Consider the following 13,269-nt stretch of genomic DNA (forward strand, 5'->3'; position numbering starts at 1 on the left):
TATCTCCTTAAATCATTTAATAGAAATATATATCCAATGAATATCCACATTCATTTAGATCTTCACTAAATAAATGGTACACATGTGTATGTTCATCAGAATTTACTGGGTATCTTTATAGAAATACATACTTTTATAACCTCACCCTTGGAAATTCTGATAAAGTATTATATAATAAAGGAATTTTGTTTTTAATGAAAATCCATAGGCAATTCAAAAAAATCATTTCCACTGAGAAATCATTTTCCTAAATGTATAGCATAATTTTTAACATAGAGTATTACCTAGCAGGAGTTGTCTGAAACTTACTTTAAAAAAGTGATAAAGGATGAAAACCAAAACGGTTTTCCTTGAATTCTTTGGCCAGAATTAAGTTGATCTGCTTCAACTATTTATATCCTGAAAATGTATGTAACTAAGAAAGGTGCAAACACTGCTGACATCCCTGAACATCAAACTGATTAATACTCCAGAAAAAAGATAAAATGCTTTGTCTATGGAGTAGAAATCCCAAATAATGAAGTTATGTTATTCATTGTGGGTTTGGAGGATATTTAATACAGTTACTAAAATCATGCTTCATGAATCCAGGTGCTTACAAACGTTATAATTGGTTATGCATAATTGGAAACTTATTGATTTTCTGTTGTGTTTCCAGCACAGTGATGCGGTCCATGACCTCCTTCTGGATGTGATCACATGGGTTGGAATCTTGCTGTCCCTTGTTTGTCTCCTGATTTGCATCTTCACATTTTGCTTTTTCCGCGGGCTCCAGAGTGACCGTAATACCATCCACAAGAACCTCTGTATCAGCCTCTTTGTAGCAGAGCTGCTCTTCCTGATTGGAATCAACAGGACTGACCAACCAGTAAGAAACTTACACTGATATTAGTAAAGGATTTCTCTACTTCCAGGTTTCCAGTGCTGGATATTTTCATATTTTAAAGCATCCTCTCTTCCAGCTGTCAAAGATAGACACTAATTTTCAGATATTATTCAGTTTGCCATTTTTCATGTGCTAGTATCATAAAGAAGCAATGAATTATATGGATGAGATGTACAATTCTTCAGAAATTCTGTTTCATAAACTTGTCTTTCTAAAGAACTGCCATATTTTCATTGTGATTTTCTTTCCTTTTTTCAGTCACGGAGCTGAGTATTGAGGAAAGCTTAATGAAATCATTTGAGGAATGGAGGTGTTTCTTTTAAAAAGAGATAATAGTTATCTTTTGAAGTTTGTAGTATCCCTTTTAGAAAGGGCAGTGGATATATTAAAAACTGCATATCTAAAATGAGTTTTTCTAATTGATTTATTTGGAAAATAATATGAACTGCAGGTGATTTTTAGAATGTATAAACTTCCCTAAATGTTCGTTTGACACTCCATATTTACTCAAGTTGTGTTCACATCTATAATTGCCACCTTTGTGCTTGACTACTATTTACCTTTAGTCAATCAAGAAAGGAGGGGAGGAAAAGAGGGAAAGAAGGAAAGGAGGGAGGGTGGGAACAGCACTAGCCAACTGTTCTAGGTAAGACCAAGCTGAAAATATAAATAAGAACAATCTAATATATTAGAAAGATTTTATTTTTATAATTTTTAAAATAATATTTTGTTATGACTTTTGTGAGGGGGTTTATGTTTACATAAGATTCATGTGCATGATGCAAGCTGAATAGAAAACTTGTGAGTATATTAAATAATACAATTACTTAATGCTGTTTTCTGTTTGTGTCCATATGTATGGAGTACTTTACAATAAAAATGCAGGTGGATTTTTGTCTGTGATTACGTATTCATGATTAATGGCTGTAAAGGGTACAATTATAGTGATCATACATTTAATTGGTTATCATATACAAATTTCTTTTCCCATAAATGCATACATATGAATAGGCAATCAAAGTGCGCATTTCTTTTCCCCAAAAAGTAAAGCCTTCTGACACAAATTAATAGTTGAAGTTTTAACTCTTTAAAAGCAAGAAATGGAAAATTGTGTTCTTTTCCAAGAAAATACCATTTTATTCTGTTGTTAACCTACAATTCAAATGCTGGGTAATTCCTTTTCATTTTGAAAATCTATTCTTGTTTTTTGTTTCCTGATGTTGCATATGGTATAATAAACTTCAGCAAACATTGCTTACTGCACAAAACTAATTTCTGACATAACATAAAGAACATTGATAGATTATGGTTCAGCCAAATTTGTCTTTATTCTTACTGCTAATTAGGGGCTCTCTTCCTTCCCACATGGTGTTTTGGCCTTGCTTTAGTCTCTAGCTCCTCAGACATTTGACTTCCACAGCTCCCCTTCATTGTCATCTTCCTAACCCAGTGAAATTGACCTGCCTTTTGTCTCATTTCTTAAGGTTCATATTGATCAATGAATCCATACTAATCTGATCATTGCTGTAAATTTGTTGACCTTTCTAGTGGGGAAATAACAATTTTAGTCAAGACTTCCTGTAAAAAATGAAGAATTCCAAAGGAATGATAATTCCTGGAACAGACATAAGAATAGGAAATTAATGTATGGTCAACTGAACCTTGTAGTAGTTTAGAAAATAAACCAAATTAAGGGATGGTTGCCTTTTTAAACCAAGCTTGTCTGGACCAATATTAAGTACAATAACAAAAAATTAGAGAAACAAAGCACTTCTAGAACCCTTTATTTTAGCCAGATCTATTTTTACACTTTTATAGCATGAACTTCCCAATGCCACCTCAAATCTTTTCTGAAACAAGGAAGGGGAGAAATAAACAAGCAATTAATTAATAACAACTAATTATCTCATCATAGAAGACTCATAATTGGTGATATTGTTTAATTTTAAGAGATTTTAAGAACCTGGTCTAAATCATTCCCTTGCAAATCTATTTTATTATTGCAGTCTCAATAAATATTTATTTTAATTTTATGGTAGTTGGCAAACATTTCATTTGGTACAGTTATTTGAATGAATCATTTGGTGCTTTTCCTAGATTGCCTGTGCTGTTTTTGCCGCCCTTTTGCATTTCTTCTTCTTGGCTGCCTTCACCTGGATGTTCCTGGAGGGAGTGCAGCTCTATATTATGCTGGTGGAGGTTTTTGAAAGTGAACATTCACGTAGAAAATACTTTTATCTGGTCGGCTACGGGATGCCTGCACTCATTGTGGCAGTGTCAGCTGCAGTGGACTACAGAAGCTATGGAACAGATAAAGTGTGAGTTTGTTGTGTTTTTTCCTCCTTTTGTTCCCTTTCTTAAATATAGTTGAAATCGAAAAATTTGGATTTTCTTGTGAGCTTTTACCTTATAGCAGCAAATGAAGGAACTGGAAAAGTAATGGGTATAATATAATCTATGGCTATACTTTTGTTATGAAGTAAAAAGAAAAATAATATTCTTGAGACCCAGTATGGTGCTATTCTAAAACAGCATGGTCTTTCTGCTATATTATAAACTTGAGTAATCATAAGAGATGATAATTTTAATATCTTTCAAGGAAATTGAAGCAGGTATCAAAGAATTAGCTAATCAATGCAGAGAAAATACTATTGTGTTTGTATGCAAGGGCTTAATGAAAGGGAAAGTCCTAGAGGAAGTAGGAAGACAAGATTAGTAGAATAGATAAAGAAAATCTTAAATTAGTACTGAAAGTGGCCTTTGAAGTTACCAAGTCCAAAGCATTAATTTTACTGGTGAGAAAATCAAGGACCAGATAAATTAATTGCATTGTCCATGATTACAGAGCTAGATAGTGGCAGGCATGTGATAAACCAAGTCAAATTTATTTTAACTAAATTAGGGTTTTCTTGAGATGGTAGAAATAAGCCCTTTCTTCTCAGGTGAGTGTGAAGGGGGAAAAAAAAAAAAAAAACAGGTAAGATAAATTTTGAACTGGAAAAACTTTTCAGTCAAGATGCTGACTTCTGCTGAGTGATTAGGTGAGGTCATGTTGAAAAGACAGAAGATTTGAAAAGCTTCAAAATAAGCAGTCTGGAAAAATGTGGTAAGCCAATTAGATATTAATGAAAAGATTTCCAACAGCAGTGAAGACTCAGATTTAGATAACATAACTTTGTATAGAGGTTAAACCAAATTTCATAACTTTCCACCTGCAATCAGCAGCCTGAACATACTGGCGGTATAGCAACTTGCTTCCCGAAGGTGAAGACTCAGTAAGGAAGGAATAACAAGAAGAGGATTCCAGAATTATTGGGAGTATAATTAAAATAGCATATATTTTGGGTGCATAGAGACCAACAATAATATTAAAGGAAAACCATCTAATTTCTGTTGAGTTTTCTTCTTGAGTACAGTAACAGGCTATATAAAGTCATTTGTCTAAATGTAAATAATAGTAATTATTTTTTAATCTAACCTTTGTGAATTGTGGTCACATCTGAGTTTATTGGGTAGATCCCAGTGATAATGGTGGTAAAGATTATTCTAAAATTAGAAAGAACCATTGTCTGGGATTGCCAGTAAGGACATTTTAAAGGTAGGGAGGAAGACAGATCATAGGATTTTTTTTTTTTATTAACAGTTTTATTGATATAAAATTCACATACCATAAAAAGTGTTCTTTTAAAGTATGTAGTTCAGCGACTTTTAGTATATTCAGAGAGTGTGTAATCACCATTATTATCTAATTTTAGATTGTCATCACCTCAAAGAAAACCTCCTTACCCATTTTCAGTCATCCCCAGAAATCATAGGATTTAACGTTTTGCTTAATGCATTTTCCTCCTAAGATAGTAGGTTGAATGCTATAGTTTAAAAGTTATTTGTGACATTATACTACTTCAAATATTGCTCTTACATAGTTTAATTTTGCTCTCTTGAAGTTCATAATTGGCTTTTGTTGTTTTATGTTGCAAATTTTTCTGTTATAAACTGACTCAAGTTGTTTGCTTTGTGTTTTGTTCATTTGTTTTTGAGACATGTCATTTTCTGGATTGTAGAAATCTATCTTCTCTTAAAATCAATAATATGTACTCTCTTGTGACTTTGTTAAATCTCTGGTCATCATTGCTTTAATTTCCTGCACCTAACTGGAATCTCTCATTTACTTTCATTATTACACTGTGGGAATAGAGACTAATTTATTTCCCAGGCATAGATTTAAAACAAGCCTGAATAATAGTTTAGCTCTGCAATTATGATTTTTCCCCAACATGAAGAGAAGCAAAACAGATTCAGGGAAAAGGGAAAATAAATTAAAGAGGGAAAGAAAAAGACAGGAAAATTGCATTAAAATTCTATCACAGGCAGACATGGAGCATTTTAGTGTCCCATTTATATATTTTATATAAATTATTCACGGAGAGGCCTTTGGAATACATGGAAAAAATGTTTAACTTTTACCCTTTGGGAATTCATCCAACCTAACATCTATATAGTGCTGTTTTGCCCATTGAAGAAGCAGATGTTAAAAAGAGAAACATTATTCAGTCATTAGTGTTTACTTGAGAAGCTGAAATGAATACATTGTGTTTCCATTGAGGCTTTAATCAAGATATTTTCTCTTAGAAAAAATAAAAGCCAATGAATTTTGGTACAACTCATAAGATTTCTGCATATAAAATTATATATCTTTTTCCTTTTTATTAAATCAGTTTTCATTGTTCCAGTTTCTGTTACTGTTGTTTATTGCTTTTACTTTATTTCAAATGGCATTCCCCACTCCCTGCTCATCATGTGAATCTTTTTTTCGTGTAACTCTACTATGTCAAGTTGTTGTGTTTGTTTCTTTTCCTCTAATGTTACTTCTTAGGCACCGCACTGATTTTTTTTTTTTTAACTTCCTGGAGCCTGGGTACAATTAACTCTCAAATTTATGTTGTTGATGTAACTACACCAAATGAAAATTCTGTATGCAATACATGACCTTTATACAGAACTTAGCCTTCTTAGAAGGGACCTTATAAATATTACATTACTTTTTGCTTTTCCGTCCTAACCACACATTGCAACTGGCAAACCGTTCTCCTAAATTTTTACTAAGTACATAAATCTGCTTGAGTGATGGCCCCTCCCTTAGCCATAGGTGAACAAAACCCTCAATTCCTGTTCTAAAAATATTTTGTTAACCCTGAGCTGTCAAATTCCTATCAAATATCAGCAGGTAGAATACCAGAAATAGATTATGGACAACTCTAAGTCTTTGCCTATGCAATTCAGGTTTGATCTTTCAAAAGAAGTCACGGGTTTCTCATTAAACTTTGTTTTAATCAGTCTCAAAATTCTGTGACAGATTTTTAGTCAAATTGTTCACAAGAAAAAAGTAATGATTTTAAAAACTAATTATTGAAAACTGCCACATAAAAGAAACAAATGGTACAGAAAACAGTTCTTGCTTTCTGAAGGTTTTAAGACGCATTGTTATCATTAACCAGTCTTTCAATATTTAACTTAAATGGCCAACTGAGACAAACAGTTCTGAGACCACCCTTCCGCCACTGTTTAAGATTGGGGCAGGTGTTTTGGATAATATTCATTAGCCTTTTGAGCTTTTGGGGCAGATTTGGTGACCTTGCCAGTTCCAGCAGCTTTCTTGTCTACTGTCTTGATGACACCCACAGCCACTGTCTGTCTCATATCACAAACAGCAGAGTGACCCAGAGGAGGATAATCAGAGAAGCTCTCAACACTCATGGGCTTGGAAGGAACCATATCAATGATGGCAGCATCACCAGATTTCAAGACCTTAGGGTCCAGCTTCTTATCAGAAGAGCAGTCAGTCTTCTTCGGCTCAGTAAACTTGCAAGCAAATATAAGCTATGTGACAATCCAGTACAAGTGCGTATTCAGCACTGATTTGGCTTGGCTGGTTCAGGATAATCACCTGAGCAGTACAACCAGCAGCTCCATTGGTGGCCCATTTTTGCTGTCTCAGCCGTGTTTCACAATGAACATGTTTTACAGACACGTTCTTTTCTTTTGGGGGGGGGGGGTGGTAAATACCAGTAATATTTTATTTTTGATATGTAACTCTACTTTTTCTATTTCCTACAGGGTTTAAAAGGCAAATGCATAAAATATAATGATAAATCAATGGTTTTGGACTCAGAATGTATAAATATGTAATTTGTGATTATAACTAAATTTAGGTGAGGGCACAGAGGGTTACATGAACGTAGGTTATGTAAGCTATTCAAGTTAAATTGATATTAATGCAAATGAGATTGTTACAGATTTAGGATGTTAAATTTAAGCCCCCTGGTAACCACAAAGAAAGTATCAGAAAATATGCAGACTCATAGAGACTGAAAGTAGAGTACAGGTTACCAGGTGTAGGGAGGCAGGGACAATGGGAGTTAATACAAAATGAGTATAGGATTCTATTTTAGGGTGAAGGGAAAGTTCTAGTAATGGATGATGGTAAGGGTACTGCAGCATTGTGAATGTGATTAATCCTACTACTGGTATGCTTGGGAGGGGTTAAGATGGGAAGAATTATGCTGAATATATGTTCCCACAGTAAAAAAAAGAAAAAAAGATAAAGTAAAGAGATAATGACAATTCAGTGCAATACCTGATATTTGATGGGACCTAAGAACAGAGGAGAAAATGTTCCAAAGGACATTAGTGGGACATGAGAAAAATTGGGATATAGAATATAAGCTTCATATCCAATGTTAAATTTCTTGAACTTGATAACTGCACATAAGTTGATAATATAAGTGAATATCCTTATTTGTAGGAAATGTACTTGGAATTATTATGTGATCAAGGATTATGATGCATGCAGTCTTCTTTCAGATGTTCAGAAGATGATAGGTAGTAGGTAGGTAGGTAGGTAGGTAGGTAGGTAGATAGAATGAGATTCAAAGGTAGCAAAATGTTAAAATTGATAGATCTGAGTATCTGGAATAGGGAGAGTATGTTGGAGTTCTCTGTATGGAAATTCTATTTTTTTTTTTACATTCTATATTTTTATTTTATTGCATTTTTTTTGTTTTTTAAATTCAGTTTTATCAAGATATATTCACATATCATACAATCACCCATGGTACAGACACATTCTTGACATTGAAGCCCACATTGTCCCCCGGAAGAGCTTCACTCAGAGCTTCATAGTGCATTTCAGCACACTTTACTTTAGTTGTAATTTTGACTAGAACAAAGTGACACCATTCCCAGTTTGAGAACACCAGTCTCTACTTGGCCCACAGGGACAGTGCCATCACCATGAATTTTGTAGACATTCTGGAAGGGCAGACATAGGAATTTGTCAGTTGGACGAGTAAGTGGCAGGATGCAATCCAGAGCTTCAAGCAGCATGGTTCCACTGGCATTGTTATCCTTACAAGTGACTTTCCATCCCCTAAGTCATGTTAGCACTTGGCTTCAGCATATTGTCACCATTCCAACCAGAAATTGGCACAAATTCTACTGTGTTGGCATTGTAGCCAATTTATGCGATGTAGTTGCTAACTTCCTTAACAATTTCCCTATGTATCTTCTGGTTGTAGAGTGGCTCTGTGGAATTAGTTTTTTCACACTCAGCGTATAAGTCAGAAGGGCATGCTCACAAGTCTGCCTACTTTTGGAGATACCAACTTCAAATTCACTGACACCAGTAGCAACAATCAGGACAGCACAGTCAACCTGAGATGTGCCTGTAATCATATTTTAAATAAAATCTCTGTATCTAGGGTATCAGTGATGGTCAAATAATACTTGTTGGTCTCAAATTTCCGCAGGGAGATGCTATGCTCATGTTCAGCCTTCAGTTTATCCAAGATCCAGTCTTGAAGCACTTTCGCATCTCAGGGCTATCTCCCAATTTTTTTGATGGTTCTTTGATAGATCCCGCCACATTTGTAGGTCAGGTGGCCAGTAGAAGGGGATTTGCCCGAAACTAAGTGTCCAATGACAACAACGTTGATATGAATCTTTTCCTTTCCCATTTTGGCTTAAGATTTAACAATGGTTTTCACAACACCTATGTTCTGGTGGCAAATCCATTGCAAAAAAGTTCTTGGATTTTTTAAATAAAAATATGCATAGTCCATAGTCTAAATAAACTGGAATTAGTCACAAATCAAAGCAATATTGTCAGCCATTTTCTATAAATTCTTATTAAGCTCAAAGCAGCAAATTTTTATGACTTGGAAATCTATTTCACTTGTTTTGAAACTTCACAATTTTTAAATTTTTACCTCTCAGTCTCACCCACCTAGAGTACATCTAGAATAAAGCCACTGAATATATATATTATAATAACCCCCCAAAACAGACATTTCTCCCTTTTTCTCTCCTCTTAATGTACTTAATTGTACAGTAATGTACTGACAATGATGTTTTATTTCTGAAACCTTTAATAGCAGTAATACTTTACATTTTTTTTTTATAAGTAGAGAATCTTATCAATGTTAAGAGACAACATTAGAGGAAAAAAATTGCTTTTGTAGGTTAAATAAATGTTATTTTGAGACAGAGGTAACTCTCATATTCCATCTGGCTGATGGATTATGATGTGTTCTTCTATGAAATGTTATTAGGGTTGTTGAATTTATTATATCAAAAAAACCTAGTCACACACAGTGCATACATAATTTGATTTTGAGAAGTTGCTTACTCTGCCATCAATTTGCAAAGCCTGTAAGTGAATTTTCTTATTTTGTGATGTTTGTTTAATGAAATCTTTCATCTATACTGACATTATTCTCAAGAATGTACTTAGACTAACACTTGGTCACATTTTAAAAATCAGTTTAAGAGACTAGCACAGTTTTGTTTTGTTTTGTTTAGTATATCTGTGTTAATGGACTACAGGTCTCAATTGCAGTATTCACCATTTAATGAGCATTTACTTCCATTTTTATCTCTGTTTTTGTATCTTCCCTTTGCCTCTCTTATACTATTATTCACAGGGACATTCAGTGAAGCCTTCCAATATGGTACTCTCAGCAGCTTAATTATAGCAAAAGCTGGCACTGACTTTCCCAATATTTCATAGAGGACTGTTTTGGAAACTCAGTGCTAAATACTTTGGTTTTATGACCTGAAACTAATCAGTTCATTTAAACTTTAATTACCTCAATATTATGAAAAATTGCTGTTTGAACAGTTAATCTTTACTTAAAGAAAAAAAAAGTCACATTATAGTTTATAACACTTTTCTCACTGTCTCAATATACAACAGAAAAAGCAATAGTTTTGATGAATAGGATTGGAAGAAAAGCTTGCAAGTGAGTTGTGAGGGGAGTTGATACTGGAAAGGGGTGAAGCCCCGAGAATAGCCTGAAAATTAAAATCTGGGCCAGAAAATTAATAAGGGGTTTTTGAAAGTTGTAGATTAGGTCATGAACATTTATAATGGACCAGAACATCCTTAAGTACTTGAAGAATAGTCAAGCTCTTGAAAAAAATTGAAATCAAGTTTTATGATCTCAAAATTGTTATAAATCATCTATTAAGTCTTACATTTATTTCCCTAGCTCACTAGCTTAAGAGCTGCTATAAAAGGAGTCGTCTCTCCTTTCTTAGCTAAAAGCCCCCAAATTTCCTTATTTGCACTTTATTATTTAACCAAGTATTATAATTTGGGTGGGAAAAGTGATTACTGAGTTTTTGTTAAATGTGAGGTTATAGTTTGATTTAAAAAAAAGCCTAGCCAATGAACATTGAACGTCATAATATCTGCAAGTTATATGCACAGGTTTATTTAATATAATCTGTCCACAATTTCTGAGCAAACACAGAAAAATCATATTTTCATTGGGAGCATTTCTCTAAGCATCTTACTGTTATATTATGGTATAAAATATTATTACAGTATTTCATTGACATGAAGCATTTATTTAAGCTTACTAAATAGATGATCAGCAGGTATGTTTGATTACAACTTGGCCAGTGGGAAATAGAACAGTTAATGAAGAATTGTTTTTCATTGACACATCAAGGTACTCACTCAACATGTGTCGGGGGGAGTGCATGTGTGTGTTTATATGTTATTTTAATAAGGACTAAGTCCATGTTCTATGTGTATGTCTATTAGAGACTTAAGGCTTATTGTATCATGTTTTAACCTCCAGGAACTGGAGATAATATGTCATCAAGCTAAGAATTCTCATTCAAGCATAAATTTTCCTGTTAAGGAGTTAGCCACACTAGAACCATTTTAAAGATAATCAGGACTGCTATCCTATTATTTCCAAAATGCAGTGTAATGTGAGCTGTAAAATAAAATGTTGGACTTGAATTGTTAATGGAACAAAAGAAATAACCTCTGTAGTTATCACTACACATCTAAAGATAAACTTTAAAAGTATTATAACCTCACCCATTGGGAGGGCTACAATAAAGGATGTGGAGAACTGGAACCCTCACATATTGCTTATGGCAATGTAAAATGGTATAGCCACTTGGGAAAATACTTAAGCAGATCTTCAAAATATTAAACAGAGAGATACCATATGTCCTGGCAGATCCATTTGTGCTTCCCCAGGAGAAATGAAAATATATGTCCACATAAAAACTTGTACAGGAGTGTTGATAGCAGCATTATTCAGAAATAGCCAAAAAGTAGAAACAACCTAATGTTCAAACAGTTGGTGAATAAACAAAATGTGCTATATCCATACAATGGAATTATTATTTGGCAGTAAAAATGAATGAAATTCTGATATATGCAACAAATGGATAAACCTCAAAAACATGTTAAATTAATGGACTATATAATGTATGAATCCATTATATGTTAATAATCTCTTTAGAGACACAAAGTAAATTAGTGGTTGTTTTGGGCTGGGGGAAGGGTGGAGGGGAGTAGTGGTGGGAAGGGAGAAAGGGGCTTGACACTGCCAGTGGGTGCAGAGTTTCTTTTTTGTGTGATGAAAATATTCTAAAGTTAAAGTATGGGTGACAGTTGCCTAAATATACTAAAACAACCCCTAAATATACTAAAAACCATTGAATTCTGCACCTTGAAAGAGTGGACTTTATGGTATATAAATTAAAATTGCAATAAAGCTGTTTTAAAAAATACTGAGACTTTCACTAACTTATCAAGAGATCACTTTGTATTTGGAAAGACCCAATATAAATGTTACACCTACTCACTGGGAATTTATAATTTAAACCAAGCTATGGTTTTTTTATTCTATAACTTTCATGTTTATTCTCTTTGAGAAATACACAGCAGCCCCATGGACTCTGAATTATGGTAGACTAGGCTCAACTACTTATTAGCCGTGTGGCTGCAGGCAAATTGCTTAGTCTCCCTGAGTTTCACTTTCCTAATTAGTAAATTGGGGGTGATTATAAGTACTTTTCAAGACTATTGCAATGTTTGAAATTACTTGTGTATCAGTACACATATATGTGTATATATACACAAACTCATATGTACAGAGTTGTGTAGGTACATAAAAATGTAAAGTGCCTGGCATATATAAGAATTTATTAAATTAGAACTATTATTATTACTGGTATTAGTATTTGGCTGATACTTGAAGAAATGCAAACTTTATCATCACCAACATCATTTTAAATTCTAAAATAGTTATATTAAAAAGCATCAATCTATAAGAGTAGTAATTCCAATTCTTACACAGTCTCCTGCTGTAAATTAAGCAAGAATGAACCACAGGAATTAACTGCAAAATTTAATACTGATAAATTATAACAGCACTTTCTTTACTCCATCATAAAAATGTAGAATGTGTTTTGCTGGAGAGAGAGCAAAACTTTAAAAAAAAAAAATAACATTATACTGAGAACATAAAGGCCAACATAACCGATATTTGATGTATTATAAGTACTAGTTAATTCTAAGATCCAAAGCTGTACCCTAACCACAAATGCTAATCTTAACCACCACTGATCACATTCCACTCCTGCATCACTCTGCCAGCATTTTTTTTTTTTTTTTTCCAATTCATGCGCTTGCGCTCAGGTATTTCAAGATTAGATGCATACTTGAGCACAAGAAGATACTGAGCAGACAAAACATAAAAAATTCATTACAAATGTGTTATACAATATCCTTAGAACTAGATTTATTATACTTAAAGTGTGCATCTTTCCCCTTCTTCCTCATTCCTTTCCCACTTCTCTCTTTTCATTTCTTCTTTACTCTCTCCATTTTGCAATATGCATGTAGTGCAAATATAGATAGAAAATTTTTACAGAGAAAAATTTTTGTAGTTTACACATACCAGGAAAACAAACTCTCACAGACAACATGACATGATTAAACCTTGTAAATTTCATGGTTCAACAATAACCAAAGACTATTTACTAGTTACATTTCAGTATATGATTTAGTGTCCTGC

General features: G+C 33.6%; 1 protein-coding gene across 7 annotated transcripts in view; it reads left to right on the forward strand.

Moving 5' to 3' along the window:
• Window positions 1-13,269, forward strand: part of ADGRL3 (adhesion G protein-coupled receptor L3) — a 912,567-nt gene that overhangs the window by 780,183 nt on the left and 119,115 nt on the right. For all 7 annotated transcript variants that reach the window (XM_037829887.1, XM_037829881.1, XM_037829884.1 and 4 more), the window contains 2 exons: window positions 659-868; window positions 2,984-3,204. In XM_037829887.1, the coding sequence (XP_037685815.1) occupies window positions 659-868; window positions 2,984-3,204 (431 nt within the window). The remainder of the gene's footprint in view (window positions 1-658; window positions 869-2,983; window positions 3,205-13,269) is intronic.

This window comes from Choloepus didactylus, chromosome 3 (genome assembly GCF_015220235.1).
Source record: "Choloepus didactylus isolate mChoDid1 chromosome 3, mChoDid1.pri, whole genome shotgun sequence".
NCBI classification, from domain to species: Eukaryota; Metazoa; Chordata; class Mammalia; order Pilosa; family Megalonychidae; genus Choloepus; species Choloepus didactylus.